Consider the following 16,703-nt stretch of genomic DNA (forward strand, 5'->3'; position numbering starts at 1 on the left):
TGACCGGCGCGACCAAACTTAGCCATTTCCAGATTTTTCAGACCTAGATGGAGACAACTCGACTTTCCAGACCAACATGAAGATGGCGCGACTTTAAAAAAAAATTTTCAAAGCTTTCTCGACTGAGTTGGAGACGGTGCGACTTTCGCGACCCTGGTGGATACGGCGTGACTCAGGAAACGGCGCGACTCAAAACACAACGGCTGGACATGGGTCGCAAAAGTCTGGACATACTAAAACTTGGTCGCGAAAGTCTAGACATGGGTCGCAAAAGTCTGGACACAGACTTTCGCGAACCATTCCCAGACTTTCGCGACATGTCCAGACTTTTGCGATAACACTCAATTTTCCCGTTCACAGCAAGTCACAAAAAATCTAAATAACTCTTTCATTCAAGTTTTTTTTCGAAGTTCATTCGAAGTTCTAAACTTGGTATGTCCAGATTTTCGCGGCCCACGGCGCGACTCATCTCCAGACTTTCCAGACTCAAACTCTCGGCGCGACTATGCAATTCAGGTCTAAATCCGGATATGGCGCGACCCTTAAAGTCTGGACATGAGTCTGGGACCTCGACTCGGATGGGATATTGCATCGAAATTGTATGACTAACATTTTGTGTCATTCCGGGGACTGTGGATAACTGCCAACCAGCAATCTTTGCTTCACCTAGATAGCCAAACTTTCTTCCCTCTGCGACTGGGCCTTACTTTGTAGCGATGAATTCAAACCATGTCGAAAACTTAAGAGAATATTCAAAATGGAGTATTCAAATGGAAACTTCAGAGTCTGCCATTTTCATCTTTTTTACATGAAAGCACCGCTAAAAAACTGATACTGGTGCTGGATAATTTTTTTCAAAAAAATTGAACCAAAAAATAGTTCTGGTCGAAAGCGTTTTTTTTATTCACCGGCCGAAGGACAAGAGCGGTACAAAAAATGCTGATTGGAAAACAAAACTTATCAAATATTTATTTTCCGCAGGTTATTTACTTTTCTTGACGCAGTATTATGTATTTTTACATAACGGGACTGACAACACTCAATTTTCACGTTCACAGCAAGTCACAAAAACTCTAAATAACTCTTTTTTTCAAGTTTTTTTTTCGAAGTTCATTCGAAGTTCTAAACTTTTTGTTTAGCTGGAAAGAGCAGACTTCGTGGAACACCTTAGCATTCATCTGGCAGTCTCTGGCAGAACTTTGCCCAATCGCAGTAGCCGCCATAGATGATTGTATTGAGTTCGTCCGTTGCATATTGAGATACTGTAGCCAAGTCGTACTTGGGCGCATCGGTGGCTCCTCGCTTCTCATTCATGCCAGCAGGGACATCATTCTCAGTCTTTTTTGTCGAAGAAACACCGTCAAACAGACCTGAAAACGAACGATTTCTTTTAAATGCTATTGCATAATTAAACTTCGTATTCAATTACACAATTTATTGAGTTCAAATTTTGACAATGTGAGTCAAAATTCAGATAATTTTTGCTTATTTTTTTGCAAACTTGGACTTTTATCGAGGAACTGTCTGTTTGTATCGGAATTAGAATTCATAGAAGTTTTTTTGACGCTTGGCTAAAAAAGTTAAGCTTTGGTTAAAACTACTCTTTTTAAATGTTGCACTTTTGTTTGTAACAAAACGCCATTTGAGCAAAACTTTTTAGCCTCATTTTAGCTTGTCTTACCTGGATTGATCGAACAATTTTTTCTTTTTCATTTTTAAGTAAGTGACGAAAAAAATAACTGGCAGGTGGGTTTGCTCACCACAAGCCCATCTGACTATATAGAGATCTCCCATTTGGTTGAGGAAAGCGACCAACTCAGCAGTTGAGGGGGTTGCGGGGGGTGGATCAGCCGCATCTCCCCTTTTCAAGGACGTCGCTCTGATGTCGGGAGAGAATCGTCGGCCGAGTGGTTTCACCTGTCGTGTGCTCGGTAGACGCGATCTACCTACATGTCAAATAAACTATCAGTAAACGATGTTCATTAAATAAACAGTAGATATCAATTTACAACTGTCAAAATTTCAGCTTTGTAGAACGAAAAGGAGCCTCAATTTTAGAGTTTTTTTCTGTTCGTATTTTTCCAATTCATGTTATACAGAATGACCTGAATTTTTCCCTTTTTAAAACTGCATTTTTCCCTTTTTAAAGAAAAATGCTGCGGAAAAACAGCTCGCTGTTCCTTGTTTGCCAAAAGAACTTTTATCATAATATTTTCCAAGGCTGAAGATCAACAGCAGGCTGCAAATTTTTTAAAATAAAATTGAAAAAAAAATCAACTTTCTTTGACCTTAAATCATGGGCGGATTTAGAAAGGGGGACGGGGGGATGGACGCCTTCCCCCCCCTCAGGGATTCGACCGCCTGCCGACCCAAAGGGTCCCCCTTTGTACTATTTTGAAATATCCATTTTTGGTGAGGTAGCGTAAATTTTTTCTAAAGGCGCCTTTGGTGCCAAAATATGATAATTTTGAGTGGCGAGCACGCGCCGAAAAAAAACGCAACTTTTCAGTCAAAATTTTCCAAAAAGTGCTTTAAAAGCCTTTTTGGTCTGTTTTTTCGAATTTTGCCTGCGGCGTAGAAAACGTGGCCAAACCAGGACTTTGGGAGAGCTGGAAATATCAGTTTGGTCGACCAAAAAAAAAGGTCGTCAAAATTTTCAAAAAATTTTTGAAAATCCCTCTCCCCCCTCGAGAAAATCCTAGATCCGCCTCTGCCATAAATGAAACCAAACTCTTTTTTGGACCTTAAGTCTCTCTTTGTATGTCTTTTTAGAACTGTTAAACCTCTTTCTTAGACCCTAAAGGGGGTCGGAATATTCGTGGCGTTGCCCTGATACGACCAGTCTAGTTTTGCCAAAAAAAGACAGGGATGATGTTATTCAACTTTGAAGATTTGCAGCAGGCTGCGAATTCTTTTTTTTAAAAATAAGAACAATCAACTTACATTCGGCAACAGCCAGAATGACGACGAGAATCGAGAAAGTGATCAACAGTCTCATTTCGGATTCGATTGTTTGTTTATTTTTTACTCGGGTTATCAACTGTTTATTGAGAGAGTATCAGAAGCGAATGATTTTCTCTTTCTGGCTTTAACTCTCAACAGAATTAACGAAGGCGGTTTTGGTCGGCGTGTCTTTTGACGCAGATGGTTGGCCATTTTTACCAACAAACGAGGGCATTTTCTGTCAAACACCCGGACACTTCAAATGTTATTATCTTTTCAAACCAGCGGCCGTAACTCTCAAATGCTTTTTCTATTCAACCAGTTTAACGCTCAACAATTCAAACAAATTATATAAAAAAGAAAATAAAAAATTTGCGTGCATTTGAGCAAAAACGAAGGCTCTCAACAATACTTTTTTAATATAAAATTTTTTCTGGTTTGAGTTTGCTATAACTTAACCTTTAAAAATGCATGATAGAGTAAACTTTGCGACCAAGCGTAGTTCTAAGTTCAGTGAAGAAAAAACAGCATGTTTAAAGATTTAGTTTGAACATTTTAACCTCTTGTGAAGTACTTTTAACTTCTTCATGACTTTTTACCCGCGTTTTTTTTTAAATTTCAGAGTTTGATCAAAAATGTAAAAAGATAATGACCAGAAGCATCTCCCATTATAGATCTTTTCGATTATACGCCCTAAAAATGATAAATTTTAAAATGAAATTGAATCGATGAAATAGCCAAAATTGGATCAATTTAGTTACAAATGCAGCTAAGGCTGATATTTTGAGCGTTGAATCAATTTGGAAAGATGCATAAAAAGCTTCAATTAAAACTTGACATCATGTTTACTGTTCCGAATTTCGTAACGAAAGTTCCGGAAAATTTGTGTTCAGACGAACTCCGACTTTTGAACTAGCAATATTTGACAAAGCTTTTAAAATCATTCAAAAGGTATTGTTGTCCTGAGCTTAAAATTTAAAGGACATTTCACCTGTGATCATTTTTCGTAAAGTTATGGGGGTTTAAAGATTGCCATTTTGGTCAATTTGGGACCATTAACGCGCGATCTAATTTGCGCTAATAACGCGTAAGCGGAGAGTTAATCCGTCGTATAAATCGTTCCAATTTGGTTGAAAGAAATTTGCTTGCCATAATTGATTTGTTACTAGGAGTAAAATTTATCACTTTGTTCTTTATATGGCGTGTGGGGGGTTGATTTTCACAAAATATCTCAAATTTGAAAAAAAAATCATTTAATTTTTTTTCTACATCTAATTTTTTCGCGTTATCACTGCTCCATAGACCTTAAAAGTCAGTCAGAACATTCAGGGCTCCGCCCCGATACGAGCAATCTTTGTTAGTTTTGTGGGTGAAATGGCAAAAATAGAAGAATAAGCTTGTTTGAAGCTGAAATATTTGAAAAATTTATGTTTTAACCAGTTTCATTTTGACATATTGATACCTTTTTGTTCCAACTATTTTCGAAGAAAATGACGGAACATTTGTGCTCGGGATAGTTGTTTCTCCAGACAAAATTGAATTTTTTACTAGCAAATTTTGACGTAATTTTAAAGGTCATTAAAAAAGTATTGTCGCCGTGAGCTCAAATTTCAAAAAGATATTTCAACTCTGATTATTTTTTGTTAAGTTAAGGGGGTTTAGAGATTGCCAATTTGGTCAATTCGAGACAATTAATGCACGATATATTCCATGCTATTAATCGACCCCCTCATCAGGGATAATCGACTCCCTGCCGACCCAAAGGATCCCCCTTTGTACTATTTTGAAATATCCATCTTTGATGACGGACCCTAAAATTTGTCTTAGGCCGCTTTTGGCGCCAAAGGAAATCAACTTTGGAGGGGAAGCGCGCGGCAAAAAAACGCAATTTTCAGATCAAAATTTTTCAAAAATTGCCTGAAAATGCCTTTTTTGGCCTGTTTTTTTTTTCTTCAAAAAAAAAACATGGGATAGCTCTAAAAAGCGTCGACTAAATTTTCAAATTTTTTATTGAAATCCTCTAAACCATTGGATTGAGGCATGCCCGTGCTGAAGTTGCATTGCAACTCAGAAAAGTATCAATGTTGCTGCATTGTTTTGACATGTTTTAGGGATGTACGAGCACAAACACATAGACTTACTCTGTTTTAACTATGTTCATTCTTTTACTTATTATGAAAAAACATTCAAGTGACACCAATGAAACATCAAAGTGACATCTATTTTTTAAATGTTTAGATACATTGGTGTGACATCAATGAAACATCAATATCTCATCGATATTTGAACTAAAGTTCATGTTTACAAATTTTCAAAGTTTCGTTTTCAAAGTTTTGTTACGTGTCGTAGAAACCACGTAAGCGCGCATTTTTCTTTCAAAAAAATAGAATTTCAGCTTTACAGGGTTAGCATTGGAAGTTATAATGGCTTGAGCAGCTAAATTTGCCTGGAGACAGAACATTTCTTTGATGCTTTGCTTCCCAGCTGAAAATCAGCTGAAAACAAGCGAAGAATTTTCTTTTTCGCAGAAAAATTTGAGTTACCAAAGATTTGAGTTGGTTTTGATAGTTAGAAGGCTTTAGAAACAATATTTGTCTGGAAACAGAGCAATTTTTAGTATAAAAATGGAAAACAAAATTTAAAAAAAAATGATGCATCACCTACATCTAAAAATAAGCTCAAAACTTATCACATTTTGGGTTTCAATGTATATCTCATATGGAAATAGACTTGATTGATCTGGTTCTTTGTTAAAACGTTTCAGTTTTCAGTAGATGCTCCAAAACCATGTCATAATTAGCCAATCGATGAAAGCAAAGATAGGTGTGACCCTAAATATAAATGTGTGTCCCAGTCGCTGTCGTCAATTTTCACTCCTTTTTCCAGTTACTTCATGATTGTACCTAACTTGAATCTTCGATCCAATGGTAATGAAGTTTTTAGAACAAGTAACAAGGACAAACCCATCAATTTATTTGCTTCAGCAGAATTGGGATCAGTTTCGACTGCCTTTTTTCTCCAAACGAAGGGCACATTCCTGTCTTCTCTGCGAACTTGTTCTTGTTTCAGATTGATTTTAGCTCAACATTTGGGTGTGTTTTTATTCTTCTTTGTTTTCCATGCAAATCAGCTACCACAAATAATCATCGGAGAGAGTTTTGTGATATATCATTAATGCTCTTTCAGTTGTGATTTGAACTACTCTAAAAAGTTTCAATAATGTGTAAAAAATGTATGCATGTTCAGATTGTTCCGACCACTTAATGTGGGGAGAAAATTGGTAATCGTGTGCTTTTCAGTTTTTTTTATTTTCTATGCAAAATCAAGTACTATAACAATCAATGGAATAGGTTGAGTGATATATCATAAAGACCTTTTAATTGTGATTCAAACAATCTTAGAAAACTTTCAAAAAATTATTCCAAAGTAAAAAAAAACTTGTAAAATTGAATTTTTTGAGTCTAGTCTTATTTTGCGCGAGAAATGAGATCGAGTAACGTTCGTTTTATAAAAAGTTTTCGCATAGGTCGGACTTATACAATTTTTTTTTACTAAATGGAAAGCGATTCTTTGTAAATTAAATTTTTTTTAAATAAATTTTTTCCGATTTGTCCGTTCACATGCAACTAGTTAGGGTCATTAATGTTTCAATCGAAAGTGTTCCGAAGCTCTGCTTCGCCGCTGCGTTAAATAGCGAGTCTGGTCGAAGCTGTTTTTGTGCACGAGTTTCTGATCAGGTATTTTTAGTTTGGTTACCGCTTTGTAAGTTGTGGTCTGATGCTGGTTTTGGAATTTATTGTCCAGGCTTTTTTTCACGACTTGTTTCATTACACTTGGGAGAGCAAGTGTCTAGTAATCGTGAATTAGGCTTTTTCAGCGTAAAGATTTTTTCTTACAGGTAAGACAAAAGGTAACACGTAAGACAGTGAAAAATTGTGAAGTTGCCGCTTAAATCAACCTTAGCAACTTCGCTCTTTCTCACTTGGCCGAGAGGTAATGTGGTTTCCGTTTTACCCTAAAGAATTTATAAATTTGAAACATTTTATCCGTGAAAAATGGAACTTTTTGTCTATTCTTCGCTCTTATTATGTTTTAATGTACTCCTGTAATTTGTGGAATAACAGCCCTGACCCTGTATGTTTTCCTTGGTTTTTATTTTTTGTTTTCTTTTTCTCATAAAAACTTTTTTCGGCCTAAATTTTTTCGACTTATATTTTATCAGCTTATTTACACTAACTTGTGTCGCTTCAATGGCGAACAAAAAATGATTTTTTTTTAAATTTCAGATAATTTCTTTTGCAAACTTTTGAAATTAAGAAAAATTAATCGTTTGAAAAGTTTTTGACAACAATTTTTTGACATGGTTATGTTTTCGGCCCAATGAGCGTTTAGTGTTGAATAGCTTAACAAACTCACTTGAATAATTTTACCTTTGGTTAATGTGAAATCAAGAGTCAGCTGTTATTCCATCGTACTTGGTATGGTGGTAATGCAGTTGCCTTTGAAACCTTGTGTCAGGGGTTCGCATCCCGACCGGTTTTCGTTTTTTGATCAGTGTCTGAAATTGAAGTTTTCTCTGGGAAAAATTGGTTGTCGTAATTTTTCAGCTTATGCATTGTCGGCTTAGTTACCACACCGGATCTTGTTTTTTTTTCAGAGTCCAAAATTGAAACTATCGACTTTTTTTCAAATCGACCAAATTGTTTTTCCGAGCTCTCACAAATCACTATAAAGACCCTAATTTGACCAATTTTTTTAAAAAACAGGTCGAAAAATTCGTAATAGGCTTTTTTTTAAACATCGACCAAAAATCTCGATCCCCCACAAATTTAGTATACATTAGTAAGTGCCTTTAGAAAAACTTAAGATCCGTCAACCAAAACTCGAGATCTTTACCCTGCGATAAGCAAGGGTATTGTAACCGGCTACCATAGTTTTTTTCCCGTAAACAACTTTGCCCACAGGATCTAGAGGATTATTTCCATAGGATCTCTCCACTTCTTGAGATTCTTGAAATTTCAAATAAAAATACTAGCACTTATTTAGTAAATAGTTCAAGCCCGTTTCATCTTGTAATTATCTTTTTCAAAAAATTCTCAATTTTTTTTGGGTGTCTGGTCTTCGTTCTAGTTTCTGTCGGTTCAATTTCCACCGGTTATAATTGCCAGTTTTTTATTTGCAAGGGTTGGTTTTTGTAACTTTTTAAAGCCTTGGTTTTGTTCCAATTTGATTAGTTTTTACGGAAACTTCATAAGTTTGTATGTTTACTATGTCTTATTTTGATTTTTTTCAGTTTTTTTTCAGTTTTCTTAATATTCAAACAGTTTCAGTTTTTGTTATATCGACTTTTCATCCCTCATGTCATTAATCTTGAAGATTCTCGAAAACGCCGGTGTGGGACGGTGTGTTTTGCACCAATGCCGAAGAGTCCCTAATTCGAAAATTCGGAAGGGTTTCTATTATGCCAAATGGCTAGGGCTCCTACCTTGCCAATCTTGAAAGGTCCTTAATTGGTCAATCCGAAAAAAATCGCAAAAACAACGATCCAGATAAAGGTCGTGAAAGCGTCCCTATTTCGCCAAGCCGGAATCGTCGCGAAAGTTTTTCTATCATGAAAATGAGGATGGGATCTATTCACCAATCCTGAAGAATCTTGAAAATGGCGATTCGGAAAGGTTCCGATTAAGCCGATCCCGAAAATTCTCGAAAACGCCAATCCGGATGGGTCTCTAATTTAATCAATACGAAAGAGTCTCGAAAACACCGATTCGGAAGTGTGCCTATTACGCAAGTCCGGAAGCGTCTCGAAAACGCCATTTCGCCATTCCTGAGGGGTCCCTACTTTTCCAATTTGAAAGGGTCCTTAATTTATTAATTCGAAAGAATCGCGAAAACACCAAGCCGGATAAAAAAAATAGTCGTAAAAGAGTCCCTATTTCGCCAAGCTGGAATTGTTGCAAAAACGTCAATACGGTAGTATTCCTATCACGCAAATGCCGATGGGACCTGTTCGCCAATCCTGTAAATTCTTGAAAATGGCGATCCGATCCGGAAAGGTCCCGATTACGCCAATCCGGAAGTTCTCGTAAACGCCAATCCGGAAGGGTCCCTTTTTGCCAATCCGGAAGGGTCTCGAAAACCCTGCAAAAGGAAGAGCTCTTATTACGCAAATCACGAAGAGTCTCAAAAACATTAACCCGGAAGGGTCCATATTTTGCAAAGCCGGAATTGTCGCGATAACGCCAATACGGAAGCCGTCTTCCCATCACGCAAATGTGGAAGGGACTTATTCGCCAATACTGAAGAGTCTTGAAAATGGCGATCTGGAAAGGTCGCAATTACGCCAATCCGGAAAGTTCTCAAAAACACCAATCCGGAAGGGTCCCTTTTTGCCAATCCGGAAGGGTCTCGAAAACCCTTCAAAAGGAAAAGTTCTTAGTACGCAAATCACGAAGGGTCTCAAAAACATTAATCAGGAAAGATCCCTATTTCGCCAAGCCGGAGTTGTCGCAAAAACGCCATCACGGAAATCTTCCTATCGCGCAAATGCGGAATGGTTCCTATTACGCAAATCGGGAAGGGTCCATTTGTGGTGATGTTGAAGGTTCTCGAAAAGGCCGATGTGGAAAGGTCTGTCTTACGTCAAATCGGAAGGATCCCTAATTCGGAGAATTCCGAAGGAATCCTATTACGCCAAATGGCTAGGGTTCTTTTGTTGCCAATTCGGAAGGGTCTGGAAAATGGCGATCAGGAAATCACCGTGTTTCGCCAATTTAGAAGGGTCTCAAAAGCAAGAATCCGGAAGGATCCCTATCAAGGCAATCCGGAGGGTGCTTTTTTTCGATAGTCCGAGAGAGTATCGAAAACGCCTACCCGGATGGGTCCGTTTTACATAAAACCAGAAGAGTCCCTATTTCGCCAATCTGGAAGGGTCTTGAAAACGCCAATCCGGAAGGGTCCCCATTTTGCCCATCGGGAATGGTTTCTGAAGGGTTTGGCAAGGCTTTTGGAAATGTTTTTTTTTGTGCGAAAATCGGGAAGGGTCCTTATTTCGCCAAACCGGAATGATCTCGAAAATGGGTATCCGGAAGGGTCCATTTTTTCCTAATCCAGAAGGGCCTCGAAAAGTTCAACCCGAAAGATTCCTATTTTGCCAATCCGGAAGGGCCTCCAAAACTTCAATCTGGATAATTCCCTATTTTGACAATCAGGAAGGGTCTCGAAAACAGTGCAAACGAAAGAATTCTTATTACGCCAATTACGATGGGTCTCGAAACTTTAATCCGAAAGGTTCCATAATTTTTCAATCCGGGAGGGCCTCAAAAATGCAAATACAAAAAGGTTCCTTTTGAGCAAATCGGAAAGGGTCCGTATTTAGCCAATCCAGAATTCTCCCTAGAACGCGATTCGTTAAGATTACCTATTTTGCCAAACCGGAGGTGTCTCAAAACTGGCCATCCAGACGTGCCCGTCCGGAATAGTCTCGAAAACAATACAAATGGAAGAATTCTTATTACGCAAATCAAGAAGATTCTCAAAAACGCGAATCCGGAAGGATCCCCATCAGGGCAATCCGGAAGGAATCCATTTTCACAAGTAAAATAGAGTCTCGAAAAAGCCAGTCCGAAAGGGTCCCTTTTATACCAATCCGGAAGGATCCCAATTTCGCAAATCAAGAAGGGTCTCGAAAAAGCCAATCCGGAAGGATTTCGAAAACGAAAATCCGGATAGTACCCTAGTTCTCCAATCAGGAAGGGTCTCGAAAACAATACAAACGGAAGAGTTCTTACTACGCAAATAACGAAGGGTCTCGAAAACTTTAATCGGAAAGGTTCCATAAATTGCCAATCCGGTAGGGCCTCGAAAATGCAAATACAAAAGGGTCTCTTTTAAGCAAATCGGAAAGGGTTCGTTATTAGCCAATCCGGAAAACTCCCTAGTTATCAAATTGGCAAAAGTACATATTTTGCGAATCCGGAAACTTCTCGAAAACGCCAGTACGGAAGGGTTATTATTACGCAAATCGGGAAGAGTCCCTATTCTGCCATTCAAGAAGGGTCTCTAAAACGCCAATCAGGAAGAGTCCCTCTTTCGCCAATCCGGAAGGGTCTTGAAAACTCTACAGATGGAAGGATTCGTATCACGCAGAACTTAAAAAGGACCTATTTGGGTGTCGAAAACGCCGATCCAGAAGTGACCCAAACTCGCCAATCCGATAGAGTATCTGAAACGCCAACCCAGAAAGGTTACAACTTCGTCATTCCGGAAGGGTCTCGAAAACACCAATCAGGAAGAGTCCCTCTTTCGCCAATCCGGAAGGGTCTTGAAAACTCTACAGATGGAAGGATTCGTATCACGCAGAACTTAAAAAGGACCTATTTGGGTGTCGAAAACGCCGATCCAGAAGTGACCCAAACTCGCCAATCCGATAGAGTATCTGAAACGCCAACCCAGAAAGGTTACAACTTCGTCATTCCGGAAGGGTCTCGAAAACACCAATCAGGAAGGATCCTTATTTCACCAATCTGAAAATTTTTTGAAAAAGCCTATCCTCAAGGGTCTCAAAAATACCAATCCGGAAGGGTTCGTTTTTCGCTAAACCGGAATTGTCTCGAACACGCCAATACTGAAGGCTTTCTCTCACGCAAAGATCCGTTTCGCCAATCTGGAAGGGTCTTGAAAGTTGTGATCCAGAAGGGCCCCGATTGCGCCAATCCGGATAGTTCCCTAGTTCTCCAATCACGAAGGGTCTCGAAAACAATAAAAACGGAAGAGTTCTTATTATGAAGGGTCTCAAAAACGAAGGGTCTCGAAAACTTTAATCGGAAAGGTTCCAGAGTTTAATCGGAAATGGTTTCGGAAAAGGCGAGTTAGAACAGTTCCTTTTACGCAATTAGAAAGGGTTCCTATTACGCCATTCCAGAAGGGTCTCGAAAACGCCAATTCTGAAGGGCTACTATTTCGGCGATCTAGAAGAGCTTCAAAAATGCCAAAAAGGAAGATTTCCTATTATGCAAATCGGGAAGGGTCCCTATTGCGCCCATCCGAACGTGTCTCGAAAATACCAATCCGAAAGGTTTCATTTTACACCAATCGGTAACGGTCCCTAATTCGCCAATCTGGAAGCGTCTCCAAAACTCCAATCTGGAAGAATCCCTTTTTCGCCAATCCGGAAGGGTCCCTATTACACCATTCCAGAAGACTCTCGGAAACGTCAATGTTTACGGGTCTGTTTTATGCCAATCCCGGAGGGAACCTAGTTTGCCGATACGGAAGGGTTCCTATTACGCAAATCGGGACGAGTCCCAATTCCCGAGTTTTTTAACCCAAATTGCGAAGGTTTACCATATCACCAATTTGAAAGGTTCTCGGAAATGGCGATCCGGAAGGGTCCCTCCCTGTTACGAAAAATGGGAGGGGTTCTATTGCAACCTTTACAAAGGGTCTCGAAAACGCCAATCCAGAAAGTTCATGTTTCGCCAACCTGGAAGGGTTTCAAAAAGGTTTCGAAAGGGTTTCGGACGGGTTCCTATAAGGCAAATCGGCAGGGTCCTTATTTCGCTAAACCAGAAAATTTTCAAAAACGCCAAATTGGAAGGTCCTCTTTTCGCCAATCAGGAAGGATTTCTAAAGGGTTTTGGACGGGTTCCTATTGCACAACTAGGGAAGGGTATTTTTTTCACCGAAGCGGAAAGTTTTCAAACACGTCAATTTGGAAGGGTCCTCATTTCGTCAATCAGGAAGGATTTCTAAAGGGTTTCAGACGGGTTCCTATTAAGCGAATCGGCAGGGTCCTTATTTCGCTAAACCAGAAAATTTTCAAAAACGCCAAATTGGAAGGTCCTCTTTTCGCCAATCAGGAAGGATTTCTGAAGGGTTTTGGACGGGTTCCTATTGCACAAATAGGGAAGGGTATTTATTTCGCCAAAGCGGAAAGTTTTCAAACACGTCAATTTGGAAGGGTCCTCATTTCGTCAATCAGGAAGGATTTCTAAGGGTTTCGGACGGGTTCCTATTTCGCCAATTTGGAAGGGTCTCGGAAATAACGATCCGGAAGAGTCCCTATTACGCCAATCCGGAAGGGTCCCCGTTTCGCGAATACGTAAGGATCTCCATAACGCGAACCCCAGAAAACCACCTCGTCGCCAGTCTTGAAGAGTCTTGAAAATGCGAATCTGGAAGTGTCCCTATTTCGTCGATTCGGAAGGGTTGCGAAAGCGCCAATACGGAAGGGTTTCTCTTACGCAAATCGGAAAGGATTCCTATTAGGCCATTCGAGAAGGGTCTCGAAAACGTCAATCCGGAACGGTTCCTGTTTTGCAATTCGGGAAAGGTACCTCTTTTTCCGATGAGAAAAGGTCTCAAAACGAAGGGTCCTTATATCGCCAATCCAGAAAGGTCTCAGAAATGGCGACTCAAAATGGTTCCTATTACGCAAATTGGGATAGGTCTCTGTTTCACCCATCCGAAAGGGTCTCAAAAACGCTAATCCGTAAGGGTCTCGGAAGCGCCAACTAGGATCGCTAAGCACGCTAAAAATTCAGGAGGTCCTATTACGCAAATCACTAAGGGTCCTTGAATCGCCAATTCAGAAGGGTTTCGGAAAAGGCGAGTCAGAATAGTTCCTTTTACGCAAATCAGAAAGGGTCCCGATTTCGCCCATCCGATCTGGTCCCAATTACGCTCTTCCAGAAGGGTCTCGAAAACGCCAATTCCAAAGGGTCCCTATTGTGCCAATCCGGAAGAGTCTCCAAAACGCTACAACCAAATGAGTTCCTATCACGCCTATTTTGCTATCTGAGTTCCTTTTACGCTAAATTCGCCAATTTGGAAGGGTCTCGGAAAAAACTATCAGTAGGAGTCCCTATTACGCCAAGGAAGGGTCCCCGTTTCGCCAAAACGGAAGGATCTCCAAAACGCGAACCCCAGAAAACCCCCTCTTCGCCAGTCCTGAAGAGTCTTGAAAATGCGAATCTGAAAGTGTCCCTATTTCGTCAATTCGGAAGGGTTTCGAAAGCGCCAATACGGAAGGGTTTCTCTTACGCAAATCGGAAAGGGTTCCTATTACGCCATTCGAGAAGGGTCTCAAAAACGCCAATTCTGAAGGGCTACTATTTCGCCGATCCAGAAGGGCCTCAAAAATGCCAAAAAGGAAGGTTTCCTATTATGCAAATCGGGAAGAGTCCCTATTGCGCCCATCCGAACGTGTCTCGAAAATACCAATCCGAAAGGGTTCATTTTACGCCAATCGGTAGCGGTCCCTGATTCGCCAATCTGGAAGAGTCTCCGAAACTCCAATCTGGAAGATACCCTATTTCGCTAATCCGGAAGGGTCCCTATTACACCATTCCGGAAGGTTCTCGAAAACGCCAGTTCCAAAGGGTCCCTATTGTGCCAATCCGGAAGTGTCTCCAAAACGCTACAACCAAATGAGTTCCTATCACGCCTATTTTGCTATCTGAGTTCCTTTTACGCTAAATTCGCCAATTTAGAAGGGTTTCGGAAATAATGATCCGGAAGATTCCCTATTACGCCAATCCGGAAGGGTCCCGGTTTCGCTAAAATGGAAGGATCTCCAAAACGCGAATCCCAGAAAACCCCCTCTTCGCCAGTCCTGAAGAGTCTCGAAAATGCGAATCTGGAAGTGTCCCTATTTCGTCGATTCGGAAGGGTTGCGAAAGCGCCAATACGGAAGGGTTTCTCTTACGCAAATCGAAAAGGGTTCCTATTACGCCATTCGAGAAGGGTCTCAAAAACGTCAATCTGGAACGGTTCTTGTTTTGCAATTCGGGAGATGTACCTTTTTTCCGATGAGTCTTTAAAAAAACGAAGGGTCTTTATATCGCCAATCCAGAAAGGTCTCAGAAATGGCGAATCGAAATGGTTCCTATTACACAAATTGAGATAGGTCTCTATTTCGCCCATCCGAAAGGGTCTCAAAAACGCCAATCCGGAAGGATCCCTTTAAAGCCAATCCGTAACAGTCCCTAATTTGCCAATTTGGAAGAGTCTCGAAAACTCCAATTTGAAAGGGTCTCTATTTCGCCCATCCAAAAGGCTCTCAAAAACGCCAATCTGGAAGGGTGCCTCTTACGCCGATCCATAACGGTCCTAATTCAACTAGCTGGAAGCGTCCCGAAAGTCTCCAATCTGAAACGGTCCCCATCTCGCCAATCCGGAAGGGTCTCGAAAACGCCAATTGGGAAGGGTCCCTATTCCGCCAATCCGGAACGCTCCAAAACGCTAAAATCAGAAGCTTTCCTGATACGAAAATCATAAACGCTCCCTATTTTGCCAATCTGAAAGGCTGTTAGAAATGGTTATCCCGAAGGTTCCCTATTAAGCCATTCCAGAATGGTCTCGAAAACGCCAATCCGGAAGGATCTCCAAAACGTTAAAATCTGAAGAGTTCCTATTACGCCTATTACGCCTATCTGGAAGGGTCTCGGAAACGGTGATCCAGATGTGATCCTCTTACGCCAATCCGGAAGAGTTCCCGTTTTGCCAATCCGGAAGGGTCTTCAACATTATAAGACGCCAATCCGGAAAATTCCTACCTCTCCAGTCCGGAACAATCTCGAAAACGCGAATCTGGTAGGGTCCCTATTTCGTACATCCGGAAGAGCCTCGGAAACGTTAATACGGAAGTGATTTTGTTACGCAAATCGGAAAAGGTTCCTATTGTGCCATTCCGGAAAAGTCTCCATTTCGCCAAACCTGAAGGATCTCGTAATTGCTGGTCCGGAAATGTCCCTACTACGCCAATATGTAGGGACTCGAAAACGCCAAATCGGAACGCTGAAAACTCTCGAAACTGAAGAGTTCCTAAGACGCAAATTACGAAGGGTGTCGCTAATCCTGAAGGTTTTCGGGAACGGCGATCCGGAAGGGTTTATTTTTTGCCAATTCGGAACAGCCCTACTTCTTCAATCTGAAAGAATCTCGAAATCGCCAATCCGGAAGAGTCCCTATTTCGCCAATCCGGAAGGCTCCCTATTTCGCCAATCCGGAAGGGTCTCTAAAACGCCAACCCAGAAAATCCCAACTTTGCTAGCCCGGAATGGTCTCGGATATGGCTATCCGGAAGGTTCACTGTTTCGCCGATTCAAAAGGGCCTCGAAATTGTCAAAAAAAGAAGGGTCCCCATTCCGCCAATCTTGAAGGGTTTCGTAAATGGCGATCCGGAAGGTTCACGAAAACCCCGACTCGGACCGCCAAAAAAGCTTAAAATGGAAGAATCCTATTACGCAAATCACTAAGGATATCGCTTATCCAGAAGGTCTCAGAAATGGCTATCCGGAATGGTTCCCTCTACGCATATCGGGAGGGTCCCTTTTTCGCAGAAGGGTTTCCAAAGCTCCATCTCGGAAGGGTCTTTATTTCGCTAATCCGGAAGGGTCTCCGAAACATTAAAAACAGAAGAATTGCTTCTACGCAAATATCGAAGGGTCCCTTTTTTTCAATCGGGAATGGTCTCGAAAATCCCATAATGGAAGAGTCCAAAAATTAGCTAACTCGGAAGGGTCTCAAAAACACTCACCCGGAAAAGTCCCTGCTTTGCCAGTCCGAAATTTTGCAAATCGGAAAGGGTTTCTTTGACGCCATTTGGGAATGGTCTTAAAATCGCCAACCTGGAGGGTTCCTTTTACGCAAATCGGGAGGTTAACATATGTTGCCACTCTATAAAGGTCTCGAAAATGCCGATCCAGAAGGGTCCCTTTTTCGTCAAACCGCAATGGAATCTAAAGGGTTTGTGAAGA

At 40.8% G+C, this 16,703-nt stretch overlaps 1 protein-coding gene across 1 annotated transcript; it reads right to left on the reverse strand.

Annotated features, from left to right (window-relative positions):
* Nucleotides 1–981: 981 nt before the first annotated feature.
* Nucleotides 982–3,265, reverse strand: LOC134846299 (uncharacterized). Its single transcript, XM_063863594.1, has 3 exons — nucleotides 2,944–3,265; nucleotides 1,761–1,946; nucleotides 982–1,370 (listed from the first exon to the last, which is right to left on the reverse strand). The coding sequence occupies exons 1-3, from the start codon at nucleotides 2,996–2,998 to the stop codon at nucleotides 1,168–1,170; spliced, it is 444 nt and encodes a 147-aa protein (XP_063719664.1). The 5' UTR covers nucleotides 2,999–3,265; the 3' UTR covers nucleotides 982–1,167.
* Between the last annotated feature and the right edge of the window lie 13,438 nt (nucleotides 3,266–16,703).

The sequence above is a fragment of the Symsagittifera roscoffensis genome, chromosome 5, assembly GCF_963678635.1.
Source record: "Symsagittifera roscoffensis chromosome 5, txSymRosc1.1, whole genome shotgun sequence".
Lineage (NCBI taxonomy): Eukaryota > Metazoa > Xenacoelomorpha > Acoela > Convolutidae > Symsagittifera > Symsagittifera roscoffensis.

Bases quoted from the DNA above. Each gene is read 5' to 3' on its own strand.
- LOC134846299 (XM_063863594.1), bottom strand. From the start codon at position 2,998: ATGAGACTGTTGATCACTTTCTCGATTCTCGTCGTCATTCTGGCTGTT. The intron at 1,947-2,943 runs GTAAGTTGATTG...TTTGACATGTAG, and splicing joins CATTCTGGCTGTTGCCGAAT to GTAGATCGCGTCTACCGAGC. The intron at 1,371-1,760 runs GTGAGCAAACCC...GTTCGTTTTCAG, and splicing joins TATAGTCAGATGGGCTTGTG to GTCTGTTTGACGGTGTTTCT.